Source organism: Falco biarmicus, chromosome 3 (assembly GCF_023638135.1).
Source record: "Falco biarmicus isolate bFalBia1 chromosome 3, bFalBia1.pri, whole genome shotgun sequence".
In the NCBI taxonomy this organism is placed as follows: domain Eukaryota; kingdom Metazoa; phylum Chordata; class Aves; order Falconiformes; family Falconidae; genus Falco; species Falco biarmicus.
The window spans coordinates 4,911,877-4,934,927 of record NC_079290.1 but is presented as its reverse complement, the minus strand read 5'-3'; the positions used below and the strand labels follow the sequence as shown (position 1 = coordinate 4,934,927).

The 23,051-nt window shown below is 36.6% G+C and overlaps 1 protein-coding gene across 7 annotated transcripts in view; it reads left to right on the top strand.

The window, feature by feature from the left end:
• TRAPPC9 (trafficking protein particle complex subunit 9) overlaps positions 1-23,051 on the top strand; it is a 508,634-nt gene that overhangs the window by 241,999 nt on the left and 243,584 nt on the right. For 5 of the 7 annotated variants that reach the window (XM_056330195.1, XM_056330194.1, XM_056330196.1 and 2 more), the window contains 2 exons: positions 2,117-2,270; positions 13,008-13,098. In XM_056330195.1, the coding sequence (XP_056186170.1) occupies positions 2,117-2,270; positions 13,008-13,098 (245 nt within the window). Of the gene's footprint in view, positions 1-2,116; positions 2,271-13,007; positions 13,099-20,312; positions 20,348-21,744; positions 22,236-23,051 lie in introns of those variants that run through there. The other 2 variants (XM_056330198.1, XM_056330200.1) reach the window with 2 other exon arrangements.

Sequence of the window (23,051 nt, the reverse complement as noted above, 5' to 3'; positions counted from 1 at the left end):
TGGATTTATTGTAGACTGTTGGGGGGGGGGGGGGCGGGGAAAGTGCTTACATGCATATTAAATTTCCAGAAAAAATTACCATATTGCCAGTAATGATCCATTAACAGAAGAATGCAATCTGAATACCCCCAGTTTCATATTAAATATTGTTAGGCAGGAATGTTTTTCTAATATATCATTCACTTAGAAAAGTATGGCACAATAATTAGGTGAGAGCTGGTATCCAGGTCCATCGGGTGATAGATTCTAAATATGTTCAGCAACTAAGATAATTTCTTGTAAAACTATGACTATAGGTAACCAACTGTGAGTATTTATGTGAGAATTTAAAGAGTCCTGCGTATGTAATAGACATCAAGTACTGGGTTTGCACCTGCTGATGTACCACAGAGTAATGATGTAATCTTAGAAACAAAGGCAAAAATGATTTCGTAGCATTCCAGTTGTGCCTCTGTCTTCCACACACATTGCCCATGCAGACTGCAGCCAACTCAGCCTGCATTTCAGACTCAAATCGTACTTGAATTGCAGTAAGAATTGATGGTGTTAGTCATTCAAGCTTGATATTTTTTTTAAAAAAATCCACTCTACGGACTGCATCTAGGTGTTTTTCATTACATTATTTCAGGCTTGATTCTGGCAGTTACTGTGATACACTTTCGTAGCTCATATTTGCTTTCTTTTTTATATGCCCAGCACTTGATGGTCTTTGCATGCAAATGAAAAACTCCTAATGATCTCTTGCTGTAGAAAACATAGCCAAAATAAAAACACCCCTTAGAGAGGAACAGATTAATTCTTCTGCCTTTTTTGATTTTTTTTAAATGTGAAGATCAGCAAAGATGCCATCTGCAAAAGAGGTAGCTTATGGAAACAGTAGTCGTGCCACCTTTGTCTCAGTGCTGTATTTCTACTTTTTAATGATGAAGGTAGTCTTGGAAAATTCCCAGTTTCTCCTCCTGAGATGTCATTTTTTGCTCCAGGTGAAGCATGATGGGCCTGTTTGAATTCATCTTTCCACAGGAAGCTTGATAAGCTCTAGATTATTCCCTGTTCTTGTACTTGCCGTGTATTTTCTGCCCATTTCTTTTAGGGTCAAGATTCTCTGAAATTAATGCTAATTATAGAAAATCATTTCTGTCTGGGGGGATTTCAAAGCCCTTTCTCGTTGACTTTTGTTACTACTGTTTTCCTGTTGGCAACATTTATAGAATACGTTTTGCTCTTTAATGTAGTAATATATAAAGGAATAATAGTAATCCCCTGTTTTATTTAAATGCCCTTACCATACTTCTTTTTAGAATGTAGTTGTGTTTCATGAACAATTTCCAAACCTGTTGCTTGGTCTTTGGTTTTCCTTAAGTGCGAAGTCATCTCAAGAGCAATATATTTTTATTCTTCACTAATTATTTTTTTATTTTAGACAATTCAGGAAATTAAAGCTGTTTTGGCAGCGCAGTATATTAGATCTGCTATAACCACATTTCATGTGATGTGAGCTGGTCTAAATTCCCTTTTGTATTAGATTAGTGATTCTAGTTTAACATTTAAGTATTTAGTATGCATTATAGCATAATGTATTTAATTTAATTTGCTTTTATGCCTCACCGTACATTTAATAAAGCAAATTTAACCATTTACTACCAATAAATTATACTATGATACTGAAATTAGTATTGTCGGTAATTCGTGAAGATAATTAAGCAAAATGGAAGTATCTTCTTAAAGAAAAAGACAAGGGCCACATTTAGGCCCAGGTACTGTGGTTGTTTTGTCTTTCCTTCCTGAGGTTTGTAAGGACAATTTTAAAGGAAAATTTAGGAAGCTGGCTTGTAAAACCAGTGAAGTGCACAATGGCTTTCTAAGTGTGTTACTGTTAGCTTCAGCAGACATTTTTGTATATAAAATTTTATTTCACTAGTGTATAGGTTGGGATTAATAAACTGCTTAAATGGCTTCTATATCATTAGTATACAGACTAGATGTCACTGAGACAAATATACTAACATTGTAGTGCTTGGTTTCAAGTGGTCTGCATTTTCTGCGGAAGTAGTATCTGTAAAATTGTTATAGTAAAAATCCTGGGATTTTTCTCTTTCTTTTCCCTTTGCTACAGTATGGCTATCCAAGTTGACAAGTTCAGTTTTGAGAGCTTCCCAGAATCCCCTACTGATGGGACACAGTTTGCGAATGCAAAGCAGCTGGAAGAAGAAAGGCAACAAGCAAGAGGTCTGGAGATTAACAGCAAGCTGGATATTTGCTGGAAAATTATATCCTTTCATATAAATACTTGCTTTAAAAATATATAAATAGATGCCCCGTGGCACATTTTATTTTATAATTCAACTCACTGTATAGCAGTGCTACTGAAAATCAAAGTAATTAGAACTATAAAGCTTATCATAATTATAGACTGTTTAAGGTTAATTGTGCTGTATATTATTTAGATGATGCTTTGGGTCTTACTATAACGGCTTTTTCTGAGTCATTGAGCCTGCCACAAACCCTGCGTGTTTTTCTGAACTTTTAGGGAACTGAGGAAGTATAGTTAGGATTGATGAGTAGTAGTTTTATAGGGTCAGTTTTTTCTGTTCTCCCCTACTCCAAGTAACTGAACCATGAAGAAATACACAAAGCTGGATTTAGAGAGTTATCATATATTTAGTTGAATTTGAGCAAATCAGAATTTATTAGAATAATTTTTTCCAAGTCCTCTTTACAGATTTAGTAATGTATCTAATCTTAGGTAGCCTTTTTAAGGCTTAGAAAGGACTTGTGTGATGACTTAGCCATTCAAAACATAAAATCCCCATAATCATTCTAAATGTAGTAAAATATCGCCTTACAATTATTAATAAAGAAATACATTCGATTTGGAGGTAAAACAAACCAATGGTGTTGCTGTAAATTTTGTGATTTTCACAAAAAAATCTTGTGCTTGGCTTGTCAAAAATGTACTTTTTCATTATTTTAATCAGGGCCATGTTCTGTGCAGCCAACAGCACCCCAAGCCATGTCTTGATACTCAGCATCTTCCAGGAGATTTATACTTTTCACTCAGATCATCCACAAATTTGCATGCTAGTGGGTGGCAGGAAATGAGAGGAGTGGCAATCAAATCATGGTTTATCTTTTTGTGCTTCTAATTGTACTTTTATCTTGTGATCTGAAATGATTTTGCCTTACTGATTTCTAAATGAGCTGCACACGATTTGTCAAAGGCAAGACTTGAGACATAAATGAGATTATGCCTGGTTCTGTCTAGGCTCCCTAAGTAACATTTCAGAAAGAGTTCCATTTATGAAAAAGTGTCAATATTTAACCAGAACTGACTGAGAAAATTTCTGTGTTATGGAAAGATATAAATATTCTTCAATAGCATAGTTGAATTCTTATACTGGAATTGAATTCACAGTTGTAATAATTTTGTCAGGGTGTAAAAATACATCCTCATTAATTTCTGTTGCTGAGCAACACTGTTTACATCCATTCTGTGTTCTATATTTAAACCTAATTTTGATACCAAATCTATCGTGGCTGACATTAAGTCAGTACCTTGGAAAACTAACAGAACAATTAATGAAATCTCTGTGTTAAATTCAGTCCAAGCATTAGTTTCTCTGTTTTTAAGGTTTGTTACGAATGTTATCTCTGTTCCTAGAACTAAAACTATTCTAATGAAAGCCAACAAGTTGCACATGTGCTTAAAAATTCTTGAAGAAACATGTACATTGCTGTCCAGATTTCGTATCTCGACTAGAGTCAGTCTTTCTCATGCTTTTATTTCTTACAGCAATGTTGAGATGTGAATGATTAAAAAAAAATAATAATTCTCCTCTCACTTCCGTGAAGTTTGAGAAATGTTGTTTCTGAGGCATCTGTCCTTCCGCCAGAGTAGTCGTGACACTGGCCAGCAGAGTTTTTCAGCCACACTGATGGACAGACACATGGAGAAATGGATGGAGAGCATGGAGAGCATAACTGCAGAAGCTTTGTTTTCCTTCAGAAGCCAGCCTAAATGCAGCCAAGATATAAAAAGTATTTGCAGAAATACATATAGTTGCTTTTATTTCTTACTAGAGAAGACATTTTTGCAAAAGTCCTTTGAATGGTAAGACCGAGTGATCTTTTTGGTGTGTACCATCTTTGAACAACTTTGAACTACCCTTTCTCTGCTAAGTATATGCATGAGAAGAGTAATGTCTATTTTAAAGACCACTGCTCAGACTATTTTACTGTAAGTAATCTTAGATTGTTTACAAGGGAAGGACTATATGATTTAGCTTACAGTTCCTTGAATTCTTGCTGTATTGGTGGATACCATATAAAACCGTCACATAAACAAAGGCTTCAAATTTTAGTTGAAGTGGATTATGTTGACTGTAATGAGAAGTTAGTTATACAGAACTCCCATTAGGTCCAAAAATATTTTACAAAGTATGAGGATTTCAGGCTGTATCTGTGTGTCTTGAGGAGCACCAGAAGTATTTACCAGTATGGAAAATCTATTTTCTACTGGTTTATCCATTGAAATATTCAGGGTTTCAAGTGATGAGATTTTCAGTGCTTCATGTGTGAAAATACTGTAAAGCTTGGTCGATTTTAATACACTTTTGGGGGGCTGAAGGCAGAAGGTAAAGACAAAGCAGCGTATTATTCAAATCAACCTTTTGTACATTTTTGATAGAATTAAAATTATTAGGAAAATAGACATGAGAAAGCTTACTGCCATGTCCTTTAAATTAAGAAAAATTCTAGAGTAATGTGATTTACTGTATCTTTGAGATAATAGCTGTATTGAGATAATTTAAATTAAGAACATGCTGTCTTGTTTTTTAGCATCTGTTAGGTGGCATCTGGTATCAGCTTAACAACTGGCGTTTTTTTAACACAGAATTTGAACAGACGGAGCATATGTAGTATTAAGGTGGCTAATATTTTAAAATTGTGCTGCTCTTCATATTTTCTAAATATTTTTATAATTACTTGCATTTTCTTTAGGGACTTCCTGTGCATTCTGACTTGCGAATCAAGGCATCCGTACTAAGTGTCCTTTGAAGTTCCTAAAGTGCTGTGTGTCTTGCTGAGTGCTCTAAGATTTCAATCTTTTTACTGATCCTTTGTACCAGAGTTCTTCAAAATCTTGAGTTAAAAACATTATGTTCCTAATGTGGAACATGAAGGGCAGGTTAAACTTCTTCTTTGTGGTCCTTACACTGTGTTAGACCCACCATAGACTATTACTCTTCAGACTATTCCATTTATTTGTGCCATCTACGTTTTAACTTCAGAAATCCAAATACGTTGAACATCATTTCAGAGAATTTGGTCACACGAAGATCATCCTCATTTTTAGAAGAATAAACAAAGATTTATCAATGTTCAGATGGTGGAGGGGGTTCTTGATAGGAATCACAGAAAGGTTTGGCTAGGGATAACATCAAGAAATTATTTATGTTTCAGTTTTATATCTATTTTTGTTTGTCATACCTCTTGCTGCTGCTTAATGAACAGTCTTTCCCTGTCCTCTACCTCTGGGTGCCTCTTGTCACCTCTCTGATGAAGTGCCAGCAATTTACTAGTTTAGCGAGTTTAGCTTTAAACTTGGTACCTTGCAGGATGGGCCCCAAAGCCTGTAGAGCAGTCCAAGAAGGCGGAAGCATGGACAGGACACAGCAGTGGCTTAGGTTCATCGATTCTGCCCTGAGATGTGATCTGGGGCCTGTGTCACATGCTTACACCTGAACTTGCCAAAGCATGTGGAGGAGGAGTTAGAGGTCAGTGTGCAGTTTCAGAGCTCTGGTGTCATCAGGATTTCAGAGACAGTGGGTAATTTGTGTGCACAGGGTACACTAATGGGTGGCTAGGGGTTATTTAGAAGGTTGGGCAGAGATGATGATGAGGGGTTGTTGTGTTCTGTGTAAAGGATGGCTGAAGTGCACAGGGAATTGTTAGGAAATGAGGGATGGGCCAATAGAAAGCTTTTGGATCAAGGACAGAGGAGTCCCACGGTGATGTGGTACACATTTGTGACAGACCACACAATCAAGAAGCGAAGCTGGGTGAACTCTTCCTTTAACAACTGGGAGAAGTCTTCCACTTGTGGGTTAGGAGGTGTCTGGAGTACTTTGAGGACACTTTTTGTGTACAAGTGTATGGCTTGATTTGGCACGTGCTGTGCAGGATCTGCTATTTGAAAATAATGAAGATCCAGTTGGAAAGGTAAAGTTTGATGGCAGTCTTGGCTACAGTTGCCTTGAAATGGTGGAGTTCAGTATCCCTAGGGAAGCGAGGAAGGCAAGTAGCAGAATAATGACTGGACTTTAGGAGAGGAGACTTTGGGGAACTGGTAGGCAGGATTGCATAGGAGGCTGCCCTTGGGCCTAAGAGAGCTGATGGACCTCCAGGGGAACCTTCTCAAAGCCCAAGAGTTGCAGCAGTCAGCAAAGTACATCTGACGCTTCAGTCAAGGCACATCATGAGGTGACTGCAGCACGTTGCACAGGTAAATTCTGGTTAGGTACTAGGAAAAATCCCTTTCGCAATGAGGGTGTTCAAATAGTGGAACAGGTTGTCCAAAAGTGCTGTAAAATTAACGTCTTTGAAGATATTGAAAACTTCTGGACAAGGCCTTGAACAACCTGATGCAATTTCATTATTTTCCATGCTTTGAGCACAGGGTTGGCCACTGACTCTGGAATTGCCCTTCAGTATAAATTATTCTGTGATTTGTGCAGCCATGCAGAAGGTTGGGTCAGAGAATGACTGTTGAAAACTAAACTCTTTTTCCTTCTCCTTTCTCCTGCTTTCCCCAAGTTTGATTGCAGCCAGAGAGAATTTCTAATGTACTGTGACAGAACTGCTATTCCAGTGAAATGAGACTAACATTTTGGAGTAATTTGCTTGAAAATATTCTAAACCCGGCCCTAACAGCCTTTAAAAAATAAGACTTCCAGTGCCACCTTAAATATCATGTTCCTTTTTTAACTCTTCTAATAGTTAAACTTTGTTTTCTTACTTCAACAATAATTTCTGTGATTTATATGAAACCTGTCTTATTTGCAATGTTTTCTTACATTTTGGAAATTCTATACTTTGTGCCCCTTCAGTTTTTTTCTTTTCTATATTTAAACCTCAGTGCCAACATTTTTTCAAAGCACATTTTCTTTCAGTCATATTGCTGATACTGTTCTGCAGTATACCTATTTTTTCTTGATATGTGGAACCCAAAGCTGGAAGCAATACTTCAGGTGAGGTTTCTCATAGAATAAAAACTATACCTTCCGTGTTTCAGGTATGGTGCTTGCTCTGAGAACTGTTTTTGACTTCTTTTGTCAGTGTCCGGTGTCTGATTGATTATTTTTTTTTGCATGTGGTCCAGCATCACTGACTGAATAATTATTCACAACTTCATTTGTTGGTTTGTTGATACCTTACAGGGTGATCCTTAGAACTTTTCTTCATTGAATTTCATCTAAGTGATCTTCATAAGTTCCACTCATTTATTAAGTTTGTGAACACTGACATTTTTTCCAAATACATAAATTTTATGAATGTTTTTGTGTCTCATCATCTAAGTAGCCAATCAGAATTTTGAAATTATTATCTATCAGACAAAAGCTTGAGTCATCTCATTTGATGTGCTGTCTGGGCTTGACAGCAAACCACTGATAACTGTTATTGAAATTTACTTTTCTGTTTGTCTATTCAGCTTTTGATGACTTCATCTTGATCATAATTATGAATCTTTGCTCTTGAGAATATTGGGTGTTGTGGAACTTTTGTACTTCAGTAAAGGTTTCCTTAGAAATGCTTTAGCTGGATTGGAGCTTTACATTTTGGTGCAGCTTCTTAGCATCAACAATTGTTTGCAAAAGTAACTATTATTGAAGTACCTCAGTAATTGCATGTACTTAGTTTTAATATTGAAGTACCACAATACAAATAAGCAGAAAGCTTATAATATGACTAAGGCTACTGCTATACATAAACTGTGAACATTAATAATTTATATTTGTTTCACATTAGTGTAATTTTTATTTATAAACATTTGCTAATTTGTTTATGATTGTGTACACACTTCCACCTGTATTTGCAAAGGAACTGAGAAATATGTTATTGAAAATAAATCTTTTTAGAAGGATGCAAGATGTGGAATGCTGCAGAGAGTAAAAACAGAAGTAACTTTAAGATAGAAACCATTTTTAAAAATCGTAATTTTTTTATTTTTTAAAATTTTTTTAGCAGTACATGCTGTGTTATAATTGTGGGTACCCAGCTCCACGTTAGACAGTCAAGATAGTATAAAAGACCAACCTTTTCCTTGGGGAGATAACTAGTTCATCTGACTGTCATTCAGGTTTTCAGTATGGAACAGTTTGTATCATATGCAATCTGTTCCTAAAGAAACATGAAATAAAGGTGTCTACTGTGAAAAATTAGGGTGGGGGTTTTTTTCCCTTTAAACAGCATCTGATGGTTGTGTGTTTGTTGGCTTTGAGGCCCCCAGTGAAACTCATGTAATTGTGCAATTGAAAATGTCTTAACTGCCAAATGTGAACAGTTGCACTGGAAACTGGAAGTCAAGTGTTTCAGTTCTGGCTGTTGCATGTGGTGTTAACAACAAAGATTTTACTGTTAGACATGGGACCTGAGTCAACAAAGGCATTTAACAATTTGACTCCTATGAAAGAGCAGATTTGTAATTACAGTGAGATTTCAGCAAAATGTTTGGAGGTCTGGATAAGTAGATAGATTGCATAAGGTCAAACTTAACTTTGTCAGTCTGAACTACTGTCCATTAATCTGTGTAGTTTTTTTTCAATGAATTTTAAATTCTGGATCTTGCACTTGTCTTTTAACAGGTTCGACTTTGAGGTAAGAATGAAAGGGTATGTTGGCAACCCCTGTTCCAACTGCTTTGCTTTCATTGACTTTTAAAGGCTTGCCTTAGAAAATAGGCAAACTCTTTAGTTAGGCTTTTCTCTCTTTTTCTCTGACATTTTATTACTGCATAGTTTGGTTGCTTTTCATCTCCAAGGTGATAAGTTTGCCAGAATGTTCGGTTTGTATTTGCACTGTAATGAGCAATTTTATCTAATGGCCTGATACAGAGTCAGGAGACAGAGGTCAATGATATAAAATGCTACGAGTGTATGAGGAATGGTTAGACCATAGCAACTATACTGAGTTTCTCTGTGAACTTCAGTGATTTTTGTCTTTGAGTCTGTTTGGCAGCAGAGCTTAAGCAGGACTAGATGCTTAGTAAACTCTGTGAGCAAGATTTTGGGTACTTGTTAAAAAAGTATGTATTTGGGTGGGGTTTTTTTGGCAAGGTAAAGCATCTTTTCTGAATCAGTTTTTGCCATTTGGGCATTTACCTTATGCCTCAGTCTATTTTGCCATACCTATGGGGCAGCCTGAATACTGCACTGAATGCCACTGGCACTGCCAGGTCTTCCTGTGGAGTAACCTGAAGATAGCAAGGTTGCATTGATTGTAGAATAATTTAGGTAGGAAGGAACATCTTCAGGTGTGTTATAACACCCTGTCCTGCAACTTGTGTCCATTGCCCTGTTTGTATTACTGTGCTCCTCTGCGAAAAGCGTGGCTCCGTCTTCTCTGTACCCTCCCACTATAACAGCAATAAAATTTCTCCTTGTCTTCTTTCCTTCTAAAGACCAAACAAACCTGTTCTCTCAACTTATTTTAATACATTATGGGCTCCAGCTCTCTAATTGTCTTGGTAACCCTCCAGGGCATTTTATCCTGTATTTCCGTGTCTTGAACTGGGGAAGTAAAACTGGGCACAGGATTTAAGAACAGTAGGTATGTGATTTTTTTTTTTTAATTAGTTGAGGTATAGCTAAGCATACTATTTGCACACAATCGAAGAAGCAGTTGGTCTATAGCTGTGTTGCACTTGAAATTTCAATATGTGGTTTTCTTGTGAATCACAGAATTGTTTAGGTTGGAAAAGGCCCTTAAAATCATCACCACTAACCCAGCACTGCCAAGTCCACCACTAAACCATGTCCCTAAGCACCACATCTACACATCTTTTAAATACCTCCAGGGATGGTGACTCCACCACTTCCCTGGGCAGCCTGTTCCAAGGCTTGACAACCCTTTCAGGGAAGAAATTCTTTCTAATACCCAATCTAAACCTCCCCTGGCACAACTTGAGGCTGTTTCCTCTTGTTCTGTCACTTGTTACCTGGGAAGAGAGACCGACACTTACCTTGCTACGGCTCCTATCAGGTAGTTGTAGAGAGTGATAAGGTCTCGCCTGCATATCCTCTTCTCCAGGCTGAAGAACCTCAGTTCCCTCAACTGCTCCTCATGAGACTTGTTCTCTGGACCCTTCATGAGCTTTGTTGCCCTTCTTTGGACGTGCTTCAGCACCTCTACATCCCTGTCGTACGGACTGAACACAGGCTTCAAGATGCAGCCTCACCAGTGCCGAGTACAGGGGGACAATCGCTTCTCTAGTCCTGCTGGCTGTGCTATTCGTGATACAGGCCAGGTTGCCATTGGCCTTCTTGGCCACCTGGGCACACTGCCGGCTCACATGCCAGCTGTAGACCAACACCCCTGGGTCCTTTTTCTTCCTGCAGCTTTCCAGACACACTCCCAAGCCTGTAGCACTGCATGGTGGTGTTGTGACCCAAGTGCAGGACCCAGCACTGAGCTGACCCTCATACAATTGGCCTTGGCCCATTGGTCCAGCATGTCCAGATCCTTCTGTAGATCCATGTGAATACCTGGGTATGCTTTGATAGCATTTACCAGTGATAAAATATGGAGAATCACCTATTTTATAGTCAGTTTAAAATGTATCAGAGACGTTAAGCTTTCCATGGAGTTTTAAGCAGTAAAAATTTGTAATATTCCAGGCACCACTGTGAGCCAATTGTAAGTAAATTACAGTTAAGTTAGTTTAACTTTAATGGCAGCCACTCTATTTTAAATACTGCCTTTTTATTAGTGTTTTTTCTCACTTATATTCCTTACATTGAAGATGTGTTAACATAATTATTTATCTGCTCTTTCTATGAGGTAATCCAAATTATGTATTCTCTGTCCTATAGTTTGGTTTATGGTAATTATTCTGTTGTGCTGGTATCCCGGGTCTTGTTTTTCAGCAGCAATGTTTTCCTGAGGTGATACTCTGCTGCCTTCAATTTTCCAAAGAGGTGCTTTTCTTTAATGGTGTTTACAGCTTCCAGACTCTTTGGGGTTTGTGAATTCCTCATCTGTAGTCCTTTTAGGGGGAAAAAAAATAAAAAAAAAAGAAAGGCTGCTATTTAAGACATTTTTCAGGGCATAATGAGAATATTAAAAAAAGAAAAATGGGGAGAATGCTATACAATGCATCCATTTTCTTCTTCTGTCATCTCCTTGAGCTGTTGAGTCTCAATCAATAATTGTTAGATCTCGTTTTGATCTGATGTTTCAAAACTTTTCTTTTATATCTTGTGGAGAACCTGTAAAATTGTCCTGTGGTAGAAATTAGTTATCTGCAGTACTTGTTGATTTTCTTTTAAATGACACAGATGAGAACATACTTTTATCAGTCAGATTCTGTGCCTCTCTTTCCAGAGTTTTGCAGAAGAAGGACTGATCACTTTTAGGAGCACTTTATAAAAGCTCAGATATTCTTCTAGTCCTTTAAATCTATTTTGGAGGAACATGGTTCCAGTACTTTTGGAGTTGTTGGTTCAAACTTTGATCAGTCTTGCTAAGAGCTTAGCCCTTAATTATGGTGGGACATCACTTCACCTATGGTTGTGTCATTTGAAGCTTACAAAGTTGGAAAAGGAGTGTTTTCAAGTCTCGGAGAGGATCCTGTCTCTCGACTTCTGTTTCTGTATGATGCTCTCGTTCTGGGGAAGCATGAGCCAAGCTGTAAAGACGATAGAAGTTTTGCCAGAGAAATTCCAGTGTAAGTGCACAGAAATGCATATGCTGTACATGTGCCTCTGAAGGAGCGGTGCTTGCTTCACCTCCACTTCTTCCTCTCAGCCTAGCCGAGATGGGGGCTCCTCGTGGTACAAAATTGTACCAAAGCTGCTCAATGCAGCTTTGGCCAAACAGAAGCTGGTGCTGACATGTGGGTGTGCTTCACAGCCCTTTGTGTTCAGGGCCTTTCTGAAGTCAGGGACTTAGAAAAAAGAAATCCAGTGATCTTCCTGTTACAAATACATGCTATCTCAATAGACGCATCATATGAAATTATTATTAATTTGTTTAAATGGATAATACTATCTTTGTGTTACATTGAGTATTGCCTATGATTTTATTTTAGCATTTGTGTAACCTGTTTTGAAGCCCTTTAAAAACAGTGATTCTGCTTTACCCGACAGCTTATTTCAGTGCTTTGCTGTCCTTAGAGTAATAACAATTTCCTAATTTTTTCTCATTTCAGTCTGAGCTTGTTACTGGACTCATACAGGAGTGAGTAGAAAGGGAAGCTTTCAGGTTATGTGCCTGTGTGATTCTGGTGTGTTTGCCCCTGATAACAACACTGTCACTGCATTGTCTAACATCCCTGTACCTCCAAAGAACTGGCACTGAGCTGGTACTGAAAGCTGTCATAGCCCACATTTCTTCTGTTTTCTATTGCTCTATTAAATTTTACCCTTTTTGTTTTCAGATTGCTCTTAATTTGTCATTTTGAATTCTGATCCTGCACCACATAGTTAACAGTTTCTGCATTTTTACAGCTTCCAGACTTCTTTTCCCCTTGTGTTTTACTATGGTTCAGGTACATTTTACGTTTACATCTCTGTATTTTAACACTTCTCAGTGGAATTAATTTTTTTCTATTCTGAAGATACCAACTGCTCTAATTATTATTGTTAGTCAATTCATGGGTTAACAAACAAAATATGTAACTAACCATTAATGAGTCTCTAGCTTGCAGTTTTGATTTGCAATAATAAAAGTTGCACATATTACATACTCTTTTTCTGGCTGGAACAAAATTTTCCTTAATTCCAATTTACCCTTCCCTGAAGCGTGAAGGGGAAGCAAGCGTGGAAGGTGTTCTCAATCAACTGGTCCTGGAGCATCTACAGTTGGCTCCTCTCCAGTGGGGTGAGTAGTGTCAAAATCTATTGATTGTCTTTTTAGAGGCTTGCAATTTTTAGCAGCATGAGAATGACAATGTTTTCATTTACTGATATTTACTGATTCATTTATGATACAGGAGAATTTGTTAGGAATTTTATTTTCCTTTAGATATTTTACTTGGCTGAAGATAAATGTAAAATTGATACCTATTTTAAGTATCATTGTTCAGTGACAGTAAATATGAAACCTGAGTATGCACTTTCTCTTGTAATTTGCAGCTCTAGCTGGGTTGTATGAGAGGTGGCTGCTACTTAAATATTCCCTTTGCCTGACTGTGTTTCAAAAGTAATTTCTCTAAAATGCTTTCCTATGGAACTGGAATACACTTCATGGTATATTTCTTATCATGACTGAGACGTTTGCATTGCTAACTTTTTAGGTGCATAAAAAGTTGTTACTCTATGTAGTGGGTAAGAACAATTTATCTTAATTCTGCACTTAGAATGATGTTCCAGCAATGAAATACCGAATTCATTTAATTTTGAAGAGTCATAATAATGTGACTTCTTTCTGAGGTTAACAAGGCTAGTTCAGAGGCTTTGGAACATGGGATGTTCTCTTCCCAACATTTCTGTGTCAATTAAAAATGTAATAAAAAATGCCCAGTTCATCAGACAATTGTTTTCAAAACTTTTGCTTTTAAAGAAATTTAACTCCATATTCCTTTTTTAATCAATTTGGTGACCTAGAGAAGACCAGTTTTAAGGAACAATGATCCATCACTATTGTCTGCGTTAGCTATTAAAACTAAAATGACCCAAAACTGTGATGTTTGTGTACTCTTGTAGATGCTTGGGTTTTTTTTCAAGTGTGTGGATCATCCTCAACTCATATGTTAAAACTTGTAAACATTTTTGTTTATAGATGAGAAGATTAAATCTGGCAATGATTTAAAGTAGTTTGTTGTTAACATGTCAACCTTCAACCATCATCATCTGTCTCTGAAATCATGCTTATCTGGCCTCTGTTCTTCAGAGGATTCAAGGATTTGGTAGCGCTTGCTTATATGACTGGCTTTGGCTATGATTGCCCTGGTCCTCATCAGTGCAAGTGGTTCGTGTCAGGTGGATGTTGTGAGCTCAGACCGGTCACTTGGGAGTCATCTTAGTTCTGTGGAGTGGCATTGACCTTCAACAGATTTGTAATCTGGGCTCTGTGTTCAGAAGTTTTCTCTTGGCACTTTTGCATGGGAGATCACCTTAAGGATGACAACCGTAGGGTGTTTTCTTTTATTTTCCTGTTTCTTTTTTTTCCCCCCAAATTCCACTATTTTCTTAGTAAAAGAGGCTTTTAGAGCTGTAGGATTTAATCTGGCATTCCTGCCTAAATGGTGATAGGTACTTAGATGCACTTATTGAGTAACATGAATGTAGCACTGATTTGCAGTAAAATCTGATTGCCTGTGGAGTTGGTCATTTCTCAGGCTGTTGCTTAATGCAGTTAAAGAATCCCAGTTACTTTAGTTTTCAGAATGTATGAGCACCAGCCAAAACTCTGTGATATTCTCTGCCTCATAACTGCAAAATCTTTTGAAGCACAATCTCTTGGCTGATTATGGCCTACATGCTAATTTTTTTACATTAAATGAAGCAAGGAAAGGGAGATCCTATGGGGATGTCAAATACTTGGTTTGCCACAACTTATACATATTTCCTTTTGGAAAGTTCTGGTGGCAGAAAATACTGGTTTTGCAGGAGTCTTATTTTTTTGTCTTAATTTTTTCTCAATCTGAAATTACTATTCTGAAATTACTATTGAATATATTATCTATTTTGTCTAACAGAAAAAATAATCTACGTAGAAGCTTTAGGTCACTGCAGAGATTATTGGAAAATATATTTTGATTAAGTGCCCAATTTTACTTGAAAACAACAGCAAAATTTGAATATTTTATGGATTTTTAATCAACTATAATTTCAATTATTCAGCAGTTAAATCTTTGCTATTCGGTTTCATGCTGTTTTAGTCAGGTAGCCTTACTTGCAGTCATCATGAGGAAAGCTACTGCAGTCCCTCCAGAAAATGTACCGTGGCAGTGCAGGCTAATTTTGTTTTTATTAATGTGGATGGAGGAGGAATTAAAAAATTGTTTTTTTTCAGTTTGATGTGTTGGAGTAATAAGGAGTTATTGGAATGTCTGGACAGTCAGGAGTGTGCATGTGTGTGTGAGTGCACACCTATTTAGATAATGTGACATACTGTCTTGAAGTTTAAATTGTCTTTCGGCATGGAAAAGTGTTACATGTTTAAAATCATCGAAGGTGTATGTGAGTTCTCTTTTCCCTGTGGTTTTTTTTCTTGATGTTTTGCAGTGATTGAACTTAACTATCTTGTAAGAATCGGCTCTTTTAGTGGTAGCGATCTGTACTGAGTACCAATAATGATATCAACATATGCAAGCTACCTTAAAAGTTCTTTGACTTAACATTTCTACTAAAAGTGAACCATAATCTTAATATATATCATTAATAAGGCATTAGTCTACAGATTTTCTTTTCTCATCCTTCCTCATCCAATATTTTGATAATATTTTTGGTTTTGATAAGAAGGTACTTTAAAAATACTGTAATATTGTAGTGTCAGCCTGATTTTTTTTTCCTCTTAGTCATCGCACTGTCTGTAGTCACAGCTTTGCTTTGCTTTGAGTTTTGCTTTTTTGTGTATTATGAAAAACGTGCATTTTAATGTGAACCCTTTACTACTAGCCATCATTGTAATATAATCTTTCAATATAGTGGCTGAAAATTTTGTGTTAGCTTTATGCAGTAAAATTGATTCTATGGTTATTCAAGGTTTTTGCTATATTGATGGTTACACCGAAGCGTTTACTTTATTATAAGTGCTCACAGTGAAACATGAATGAATATTTAACATGGTTTTGATTAAAAAAGGACTGGCTCTGGTTCAAATTTATAAAAGCTGGACTTCAAAATTCCTTTTAAATGTGGCATATTTAATTCATATTAGAGTTAATATTACATTTCCAAAATTATTAAAGCATATTGAAATAATTTTTCATGTAAATTTGACAATCTTGTCTTTTTTTCATTACATGCAAGGGAAAAAGTAGAATTAAGAGTTAGTGGCATTGAAGTTTTGCTCTGAGGGTAAGAAGTCAATTCTGATGCTTGTCTGAGGAAAAAAAGTGCATCTTAGTGAACACTGTTGATTGTGATTTCATATAATTAAATGACTGGGGAAGGGAAAAGTATTTAGAACATGAGGAATCATGAAAAAGAAAATATGTCAAAGGCTAGACTGAGTTCTTAAGATGTTGTTAAAATTGATTTTAAGATTTAGGACATCTGTAAAATGAAGTTATCTATTAGGCAGGTTAGTAAATCACACGTAATTGAAAACATAATCTTGCTCAACACCACCAAGTTCAATGTTCTCTAAAATTTATGACATATTTTCTTTTTACTGCTGGGCAACAAACCAAATGGTAGGAATAGACGTGGTTTTAAGGTGAATATATTAATATCATCAAATCAAGGAAACATAGCCTGCAAAGTTTAATGAGGAGAACCAAGACTCTTCAAAGGCATATGTTGTGCAAATTCTGTGGTTTGATTTGGAAATAATCAGATGGAAGCATTTGTAGTTGCTGGCTGTGCGGTATTTTTTTCAGTCTTTATTTGATTTATGTTGCTAAGTTTTGCAAGCAAGCAAAATTCTGAGACCGAACATTCATCAGTTTGATGGTACTCTTCTGCATTCCATAGCAAAATCATCATAGGTACAAATGCTATGCACAAAATGTTGTTACTGAACTTGAAATAGACTGAGTTTGAAATAGACTGGTTATTGAACCTGGAATAGGCTGGACTCCGGATATTCCTACAATCCAATGAGAAGTACCTCTTAAGCGAGAGGTGAACGCTTGGCATCCTGCACACAAATTTCACAACAGAAACCTATTTTAAATTCTGCTACGTAAAGCAAAACAAATCTAACTTCCTTCACTGCCTGCAACTACAAGGGAAAGATACCTTTTCCTGATGATCCTCATTCGTATCAGAGCAAAGATCTATTAGAGAAATTTGAGGTAGGAATTTAGAACTGTAGACACCTAAAAGTGCTGAATGTTTTAATATATCAGGCAAATACTTCATACTTTTCTTTCCCTGTAAAAACTAATTGAATAATCAATGATTATACATGAACTCTAAAGATGGTATTTGCAGTAATATTCTAAGAAACATACATTTGTCAAGCTTCACTGGGGGAAAAGTCCAGAAGTAGCTTTTTACATTCATTCTTTTATTTCGTTCATTCTTCACTTCTTCCTTCATAAGGTACATGAATTCCAGAAGAGTTTATAATGTTTAAATTAATCATGGATACCTTCTCAAAATGCAGTGCATTTAATTTTCTAGTGTGTGATTAAAGGCAAAACTTAACAGGACTGCTGCTGAATGCTGTCCAGATCGTAATTAAGAAAAGTGATGGTTAATAACCAAAGTCTTAATTATTTACTTACAGCTAGAGAATGCTACACTTTTGTTGTGGGTTCACAGTAAATTGAGTGTCTGTCTGCGTTATGTGGGCATATTGTGCTTAGGAGAAAACTGAAAAACTTCAGACTGTAGGATGGTTATAAATTGTCCCTCACAGGTAGTTGGAATCAATAGGGGAGGTAGATTTAAAAGTATTGTGTTTTATGAGCATGTGGTTCAAGACAGCTTATTTGGAAATTCTGTCAGGTTAAGTTTCACAAAACATCTTGTGGAAGCATTACTTTTAAAAACACATAATCTTAATAAATTCATTGTATGTTTTAGAGAGCACCAAATCAGAATCATTTTCACAGTTTATATATTTCATGTATCTGAGAATTAATTACTGAAACTACTCACCCGTTTTATTTTGCATTTTCCAGTGTGACCTTAGACCATAATTAAATCATTCTTTCCACAATTTATCTGATTACCTCTTGGGATTGTGGCAGTGTCAAATCACAGCATCCTGAACACATAGGAAAATATTTTAAAGTAGCTGTCAGTAAGTAGATGAGGAAATGATCCATCTCTAAGCCTGTGTTTCGGATGCTCTCTTGACACCCTGGCATCTTGTTGTCCCCAAGGACCTAGTTAAAAAGAACCAGATCTCTGCAGACATGAATGTTGTCAATGGTTTTGCTTTAGTTGGGGCTGTCGTACAGTATTGCTCTTCCCCCATATTTGAAATTCCAAGGCTGTCTTGGATGTTTGTTCAAAGGCTGGTGTTAGGGGACTGTAAGGAAGTAGTTCTGCTTTCTCTTTTAATAAACACCCCCCTCGTAGGCCCTCCACAGGAGCATGTAGATTATATAGATACAAGTTTGGAAACAGAGAGAGATCAGCAGGGTCTATAAAGGTTTGCCCTTCAAAAAAGAAATTATGAATGCTATTCTGTTCATTCATCAAACTAAATTATTCTTTAATTATTTCTATTTTAGAATTACAGTAGGCTGGCCATTATCATCATTAGAAAGATGAAATGAAGAGTGTTAGCCAGAAAACCTCAAGAGTAAGCTGTCTGTAAGGTAGAAAATCACAGTCTGATTTGTAGGAAGACTGAAATCGTGAAACAATCTGGAGATAAATGGGTTTTACTAGGTAACCAACCTTTCTCAACCATTTAGAAAAACCTTCAGGTTTTTCATTTTTATATTTAAGATGCAGGAGAGGTGGCAACACTTTCATATCTTAACAGCTTGTGTGCAGGCTGTTTTGGAGGATATTTTGGCAATGTCAAACAAGCAACATGCTTTAGTTACTGGGAAGTGTTAAGGGACTGGGGTAGTACATTGAAAAAATGGACTAACTTGATAAAACTAGGGCATCTGGCTCACGAATAATGTTCTCGCATGTCAAAACATGCTATTGTGTGATATGTTTTGAATCAGCTGTTGTTTCTAATTCCTACCAAAGCCTTGGTTACTCTAAACTGAAAGGAATAAATTGTAGAGAGAGTTTTAGACATAACTGAACCAGTAGTGATTTCAAAGACAAGATGCTAAGAATAAAGAGAGCATCCTAAAGTGAAAATAAATTAACAAAACCTCTTGTGTAAAGACAGATAGCTTGAGACAGGTTGGGTGAAGTGCCGGTGGTTACTTCATATCAAATTTCTGAAAGAACTGGTAGCTGAAGCTGCAGGTCCAGCATTTTTAACAAAGCAGTGAAAAGAGGCAGTAGGGAAAATGGAGTAATAAATACTAATGGAGTTGTCTTAAGCATTGGTCTAGGACCAATCTCAGCAATGTGGATTGTTACAGGTTTTTGCTTAAAAAAAAGAGAAAAAAGGAAAGCAGATAGGAGGAGGAGGAGAATTAAACCAATGATACATGCTGATGGCTCAAAGACAAGCACCACCATCTCTCCAGGAAGAGATCAGGCTACTACACAGAAGCATGGAATAGTTTGGGTTGGAAGGGACCATCAAGGATCATCTAATCCAAACCTCTGCCATGGGCAGGCACATCAATAACACTAGATTAGGTTGCTCATAGCCCCGTCCAACCTGACCTTGAATGCTTTCGATGACAGGGCATCCACAGCTTCTCTGGACAACCTGTTCCACTGTCTCACTTCCCTCATTGTAAAGAATTTCTTTCTTAGTCCAATCTAAACCCACCCTCTTAAAGTTTAAAACTGTTGCCCCTTGTCCTGTCACTACAGGTCTTGGTCAAAAAGATCTCTCTGTATTTCTCATAATCTTTTGATAATCTCAAAACCCAAAATACCATAAATAAAATGGATGAAATGTAGTCCAGCAAAAAAGGTTATCTGTTCTGAGACTAGTAATGCAGAAGTCCCCTAGAAATTCAGCTGTCTGAAGTGATTGGAAAGGATTTGATTAAGTGTTATGCTGAGCTGCCAGTGTAATTCAGCTATGAAGAAAGGTGTATGTGATGTTTGGCCAAGCCTCTAATGAAACCTCCCATAGGAAACTTCTTACCGAAGAGCTCAGATCAAACCAGAATAGAAAAAAGTAAATTTTTGGTAGTGATGAAGGAATGAAGACTTACTGCTGGCTTAATGCTATGGAGATGCTACACTGAATAAAATCAGATCAATTCTCAAAGGCTGAGTAAAGCTGGCAGGTGAGTTCTGTGTTCACTACTTAGGCATCTAATACAGTCTTGCGTGCTTTGAGTTGCAGTATCTCTGAGACACATTTCTTTAATTTAGCAAAATCAAGAGTTGACTGATCTCCAGGAACTGATCAGAAGACCAAGTCTCAAGGAGGGGAAAAACAATGCTGAAGTAGGGTGACTGTTGGCATAAGAACATGTTGGCGTAAGTTCTGAATGGGAGCTATCTGTTGTTAAATGCAGGCTTGATTTTTTTTTAAAGACCATTAAGGTTTTCAACACAATGTAACATCAGAAGTACTGGTGGAGAGGAAAGTACCAAATGATGGTGTTTCGTCAGATAGGAAAAGGAGAAAAGGGAACAGGGCATTGTGGTAGCAGGAAAATTAACTGATTCAAGCTTGATTCAGGCACATATGCCTAATATATATTTTTTATGTTGAGTGAGTGACTTTGTTTTCAATATTTCATTTACAAAAACATTGTATTTTTAAAGGGGGGGGGGGAAAAGCTATGCATAGTTTACTTCTTTATAGGAATATTGCTTATGACATTTCAGTTAAGCCATAACAGGTGATTGAGGAACACCATAATGATGATAAATTGTTACACAGTTATGAGGGTACTTAATTTTCTAGGTATTGTTGGAAGTAAATTGAATAATAGATTAATTGCACATCCAAATTAAAAAATGAAAAGCTATCAAAATAATTATGAAAATGGGTTACACTTTCAAAAAGAGCTGTGAAGATAATTGTAAGGGAGAAGATTGAAAAGACAAAAAAACTGTCTTGTAAAGCAGTTGATGAAAAGTGAAATCTGCACTGAATCTGCAGAGAAATAAATTTCTATTACTTTGATGGACACAGAAGATAACATTTGAATAAAAATTTAGACAAAGACAATTAAGCTTGTGGACAATTAGAAAAAGAAAAAAGGAAAAAAGATCAGAAGATGTATGTATTAACAAGAAAGGCAAGAAAGATGCTTTGATCAGGCAGGATTTTAATTGCCCAGTAATTAAACGAATTGTACAGTTAAGTGTGTAGAGAATGAGAGATGGAAAGTATGCTAATTGTAGTGGAGGAATATTCTGAATAGCCTATGTAGGACAGGTTCAACGTGTAATTGGTTGGGGGCAGTAAGCAAGAGGGGAGACGATATTCCAGAATGCATATGCTAAGCTTTCCTTATCTGGCTTCTGACATTTTTCAGCTTTTGTTTCATTTCAATTGAAAAAATAATGCATATGCTTGGAACTGAATGCCATGAATGTTGTAAATGAAAGGAGTCTTTCACTGACCACATTGTACTTTGGATCAAACTTTTTTACTCATGAAGAGTATCATTTGACTGGACCATTACATCTTCTTGGTAGAAGTGCAAATGTACTCTGTTGTAGTTTAAACTTTGTAATTAGTCAAGTTAAATGGAAAGTTTTCCTTTTATTTTTTTACTTTACTAAAAGCAAAATTTTCCAAGTATTTTCATTTGTTCTTCCCACACCCCCTTGTGTTTTGACTCATCAGTTAAGACCAGCATGACCTATCATCAGTAGAAGTTCTCCAGCAAACAGATGTTTTGAAGAGACACAACGTTGGTTTAATTTTCAGTGTTCATTCTGAAGCAGTTCTTTATTTCATCAAGGAAGCAGAAGTGACTTAATGACTGTAAAGAACATAAATCCACCTCAGTAAGCCTTGTAATACTGAAATTAATAGCTTCCAACTGTCAAAGCCGCAACAGTACAAGCACAGACCAGAACAGACAGATTTGTATGAAGAAACATAAGCTTTGACTGAAGTTCTCTCTCTTCCATGTTCTCTCCTTTTCTCCTTTTTAGTCTCTCACTCAAAATTGGCAGCTATTGTCTGATTTTTAGCATAAGAGGGTTTTTTTCTTCATGCTGTGATTTGTCTTAGCCTATTCTTTCTCCCCATTGCCTTTTTGGTCAGACAAAAACTTTATTTTACTTCTGCTTTTATTTTGTGTCCCAGACCTTTGTATTAAGCAATCATAGTGTTTTGGTTTTGGTGTTTGGTTTTTTTTTTGGGGGGGGGAGGGGGTTGTTTGTTTGTTTTGGGGGTTTTGTGTTTGTTTTTTTTAAGAAAGTGTACAGGTTTAGGTCAGAAAGAGGTTAATTTCATTTGATTGATTTGAATCATTAATTGGTTTGATTGTGCAAAGGAAGCCAGACAAACAGAAAACCTTTCCTGAGCTCTGATCCTGTGTGTTTATTGATACTGCATCATACTCAGTGGTGAACTTAGACCTTTTATTTTAGTGTCTGTTTCCTTATTAAGCAGAAATTCAGGTTTGCTTTAATAACTTTTATTACTACCTATGGATACATTAGAAAAAGTTACAGAAAGAGAAGAGCTATTTTCATGCATCTTAGGGTGTAAAAGCGGAGCCATTCTGTAGGCTGGCTTTGTAGAAAAGGGCTTTCACCAAAAGATACTCAAGTTGTTTTCTGTTAGTCATTACGTTTTGTACAGTATCATATAAAGTTGTGGCTCAATAATACCAGACATATACAGGGCTGTTACAGAACCTTTATGTCAAGGCCAGACACAAGAGATGAAATAAGGAAGGATCTTAATTAAACATGTTAGTAGTATATAGAAAGGGTAAAATGTCTCAGCAGCGTCTAGAATTACACAGAGAAAAATAATTGGTTACCTCATGTGAAAACTTGAGGAAAGAAAAAAAGGCAGCAGCAGCAATCCTCAATAATTAAAAGAAGTGCTAGGGGATAATTACATTTCTGTGCTTTGATAAACAGTGAACTGTCAGTTGTCTGAGTGAACGATGGGATCAGGTTGTTCAAGCTAAA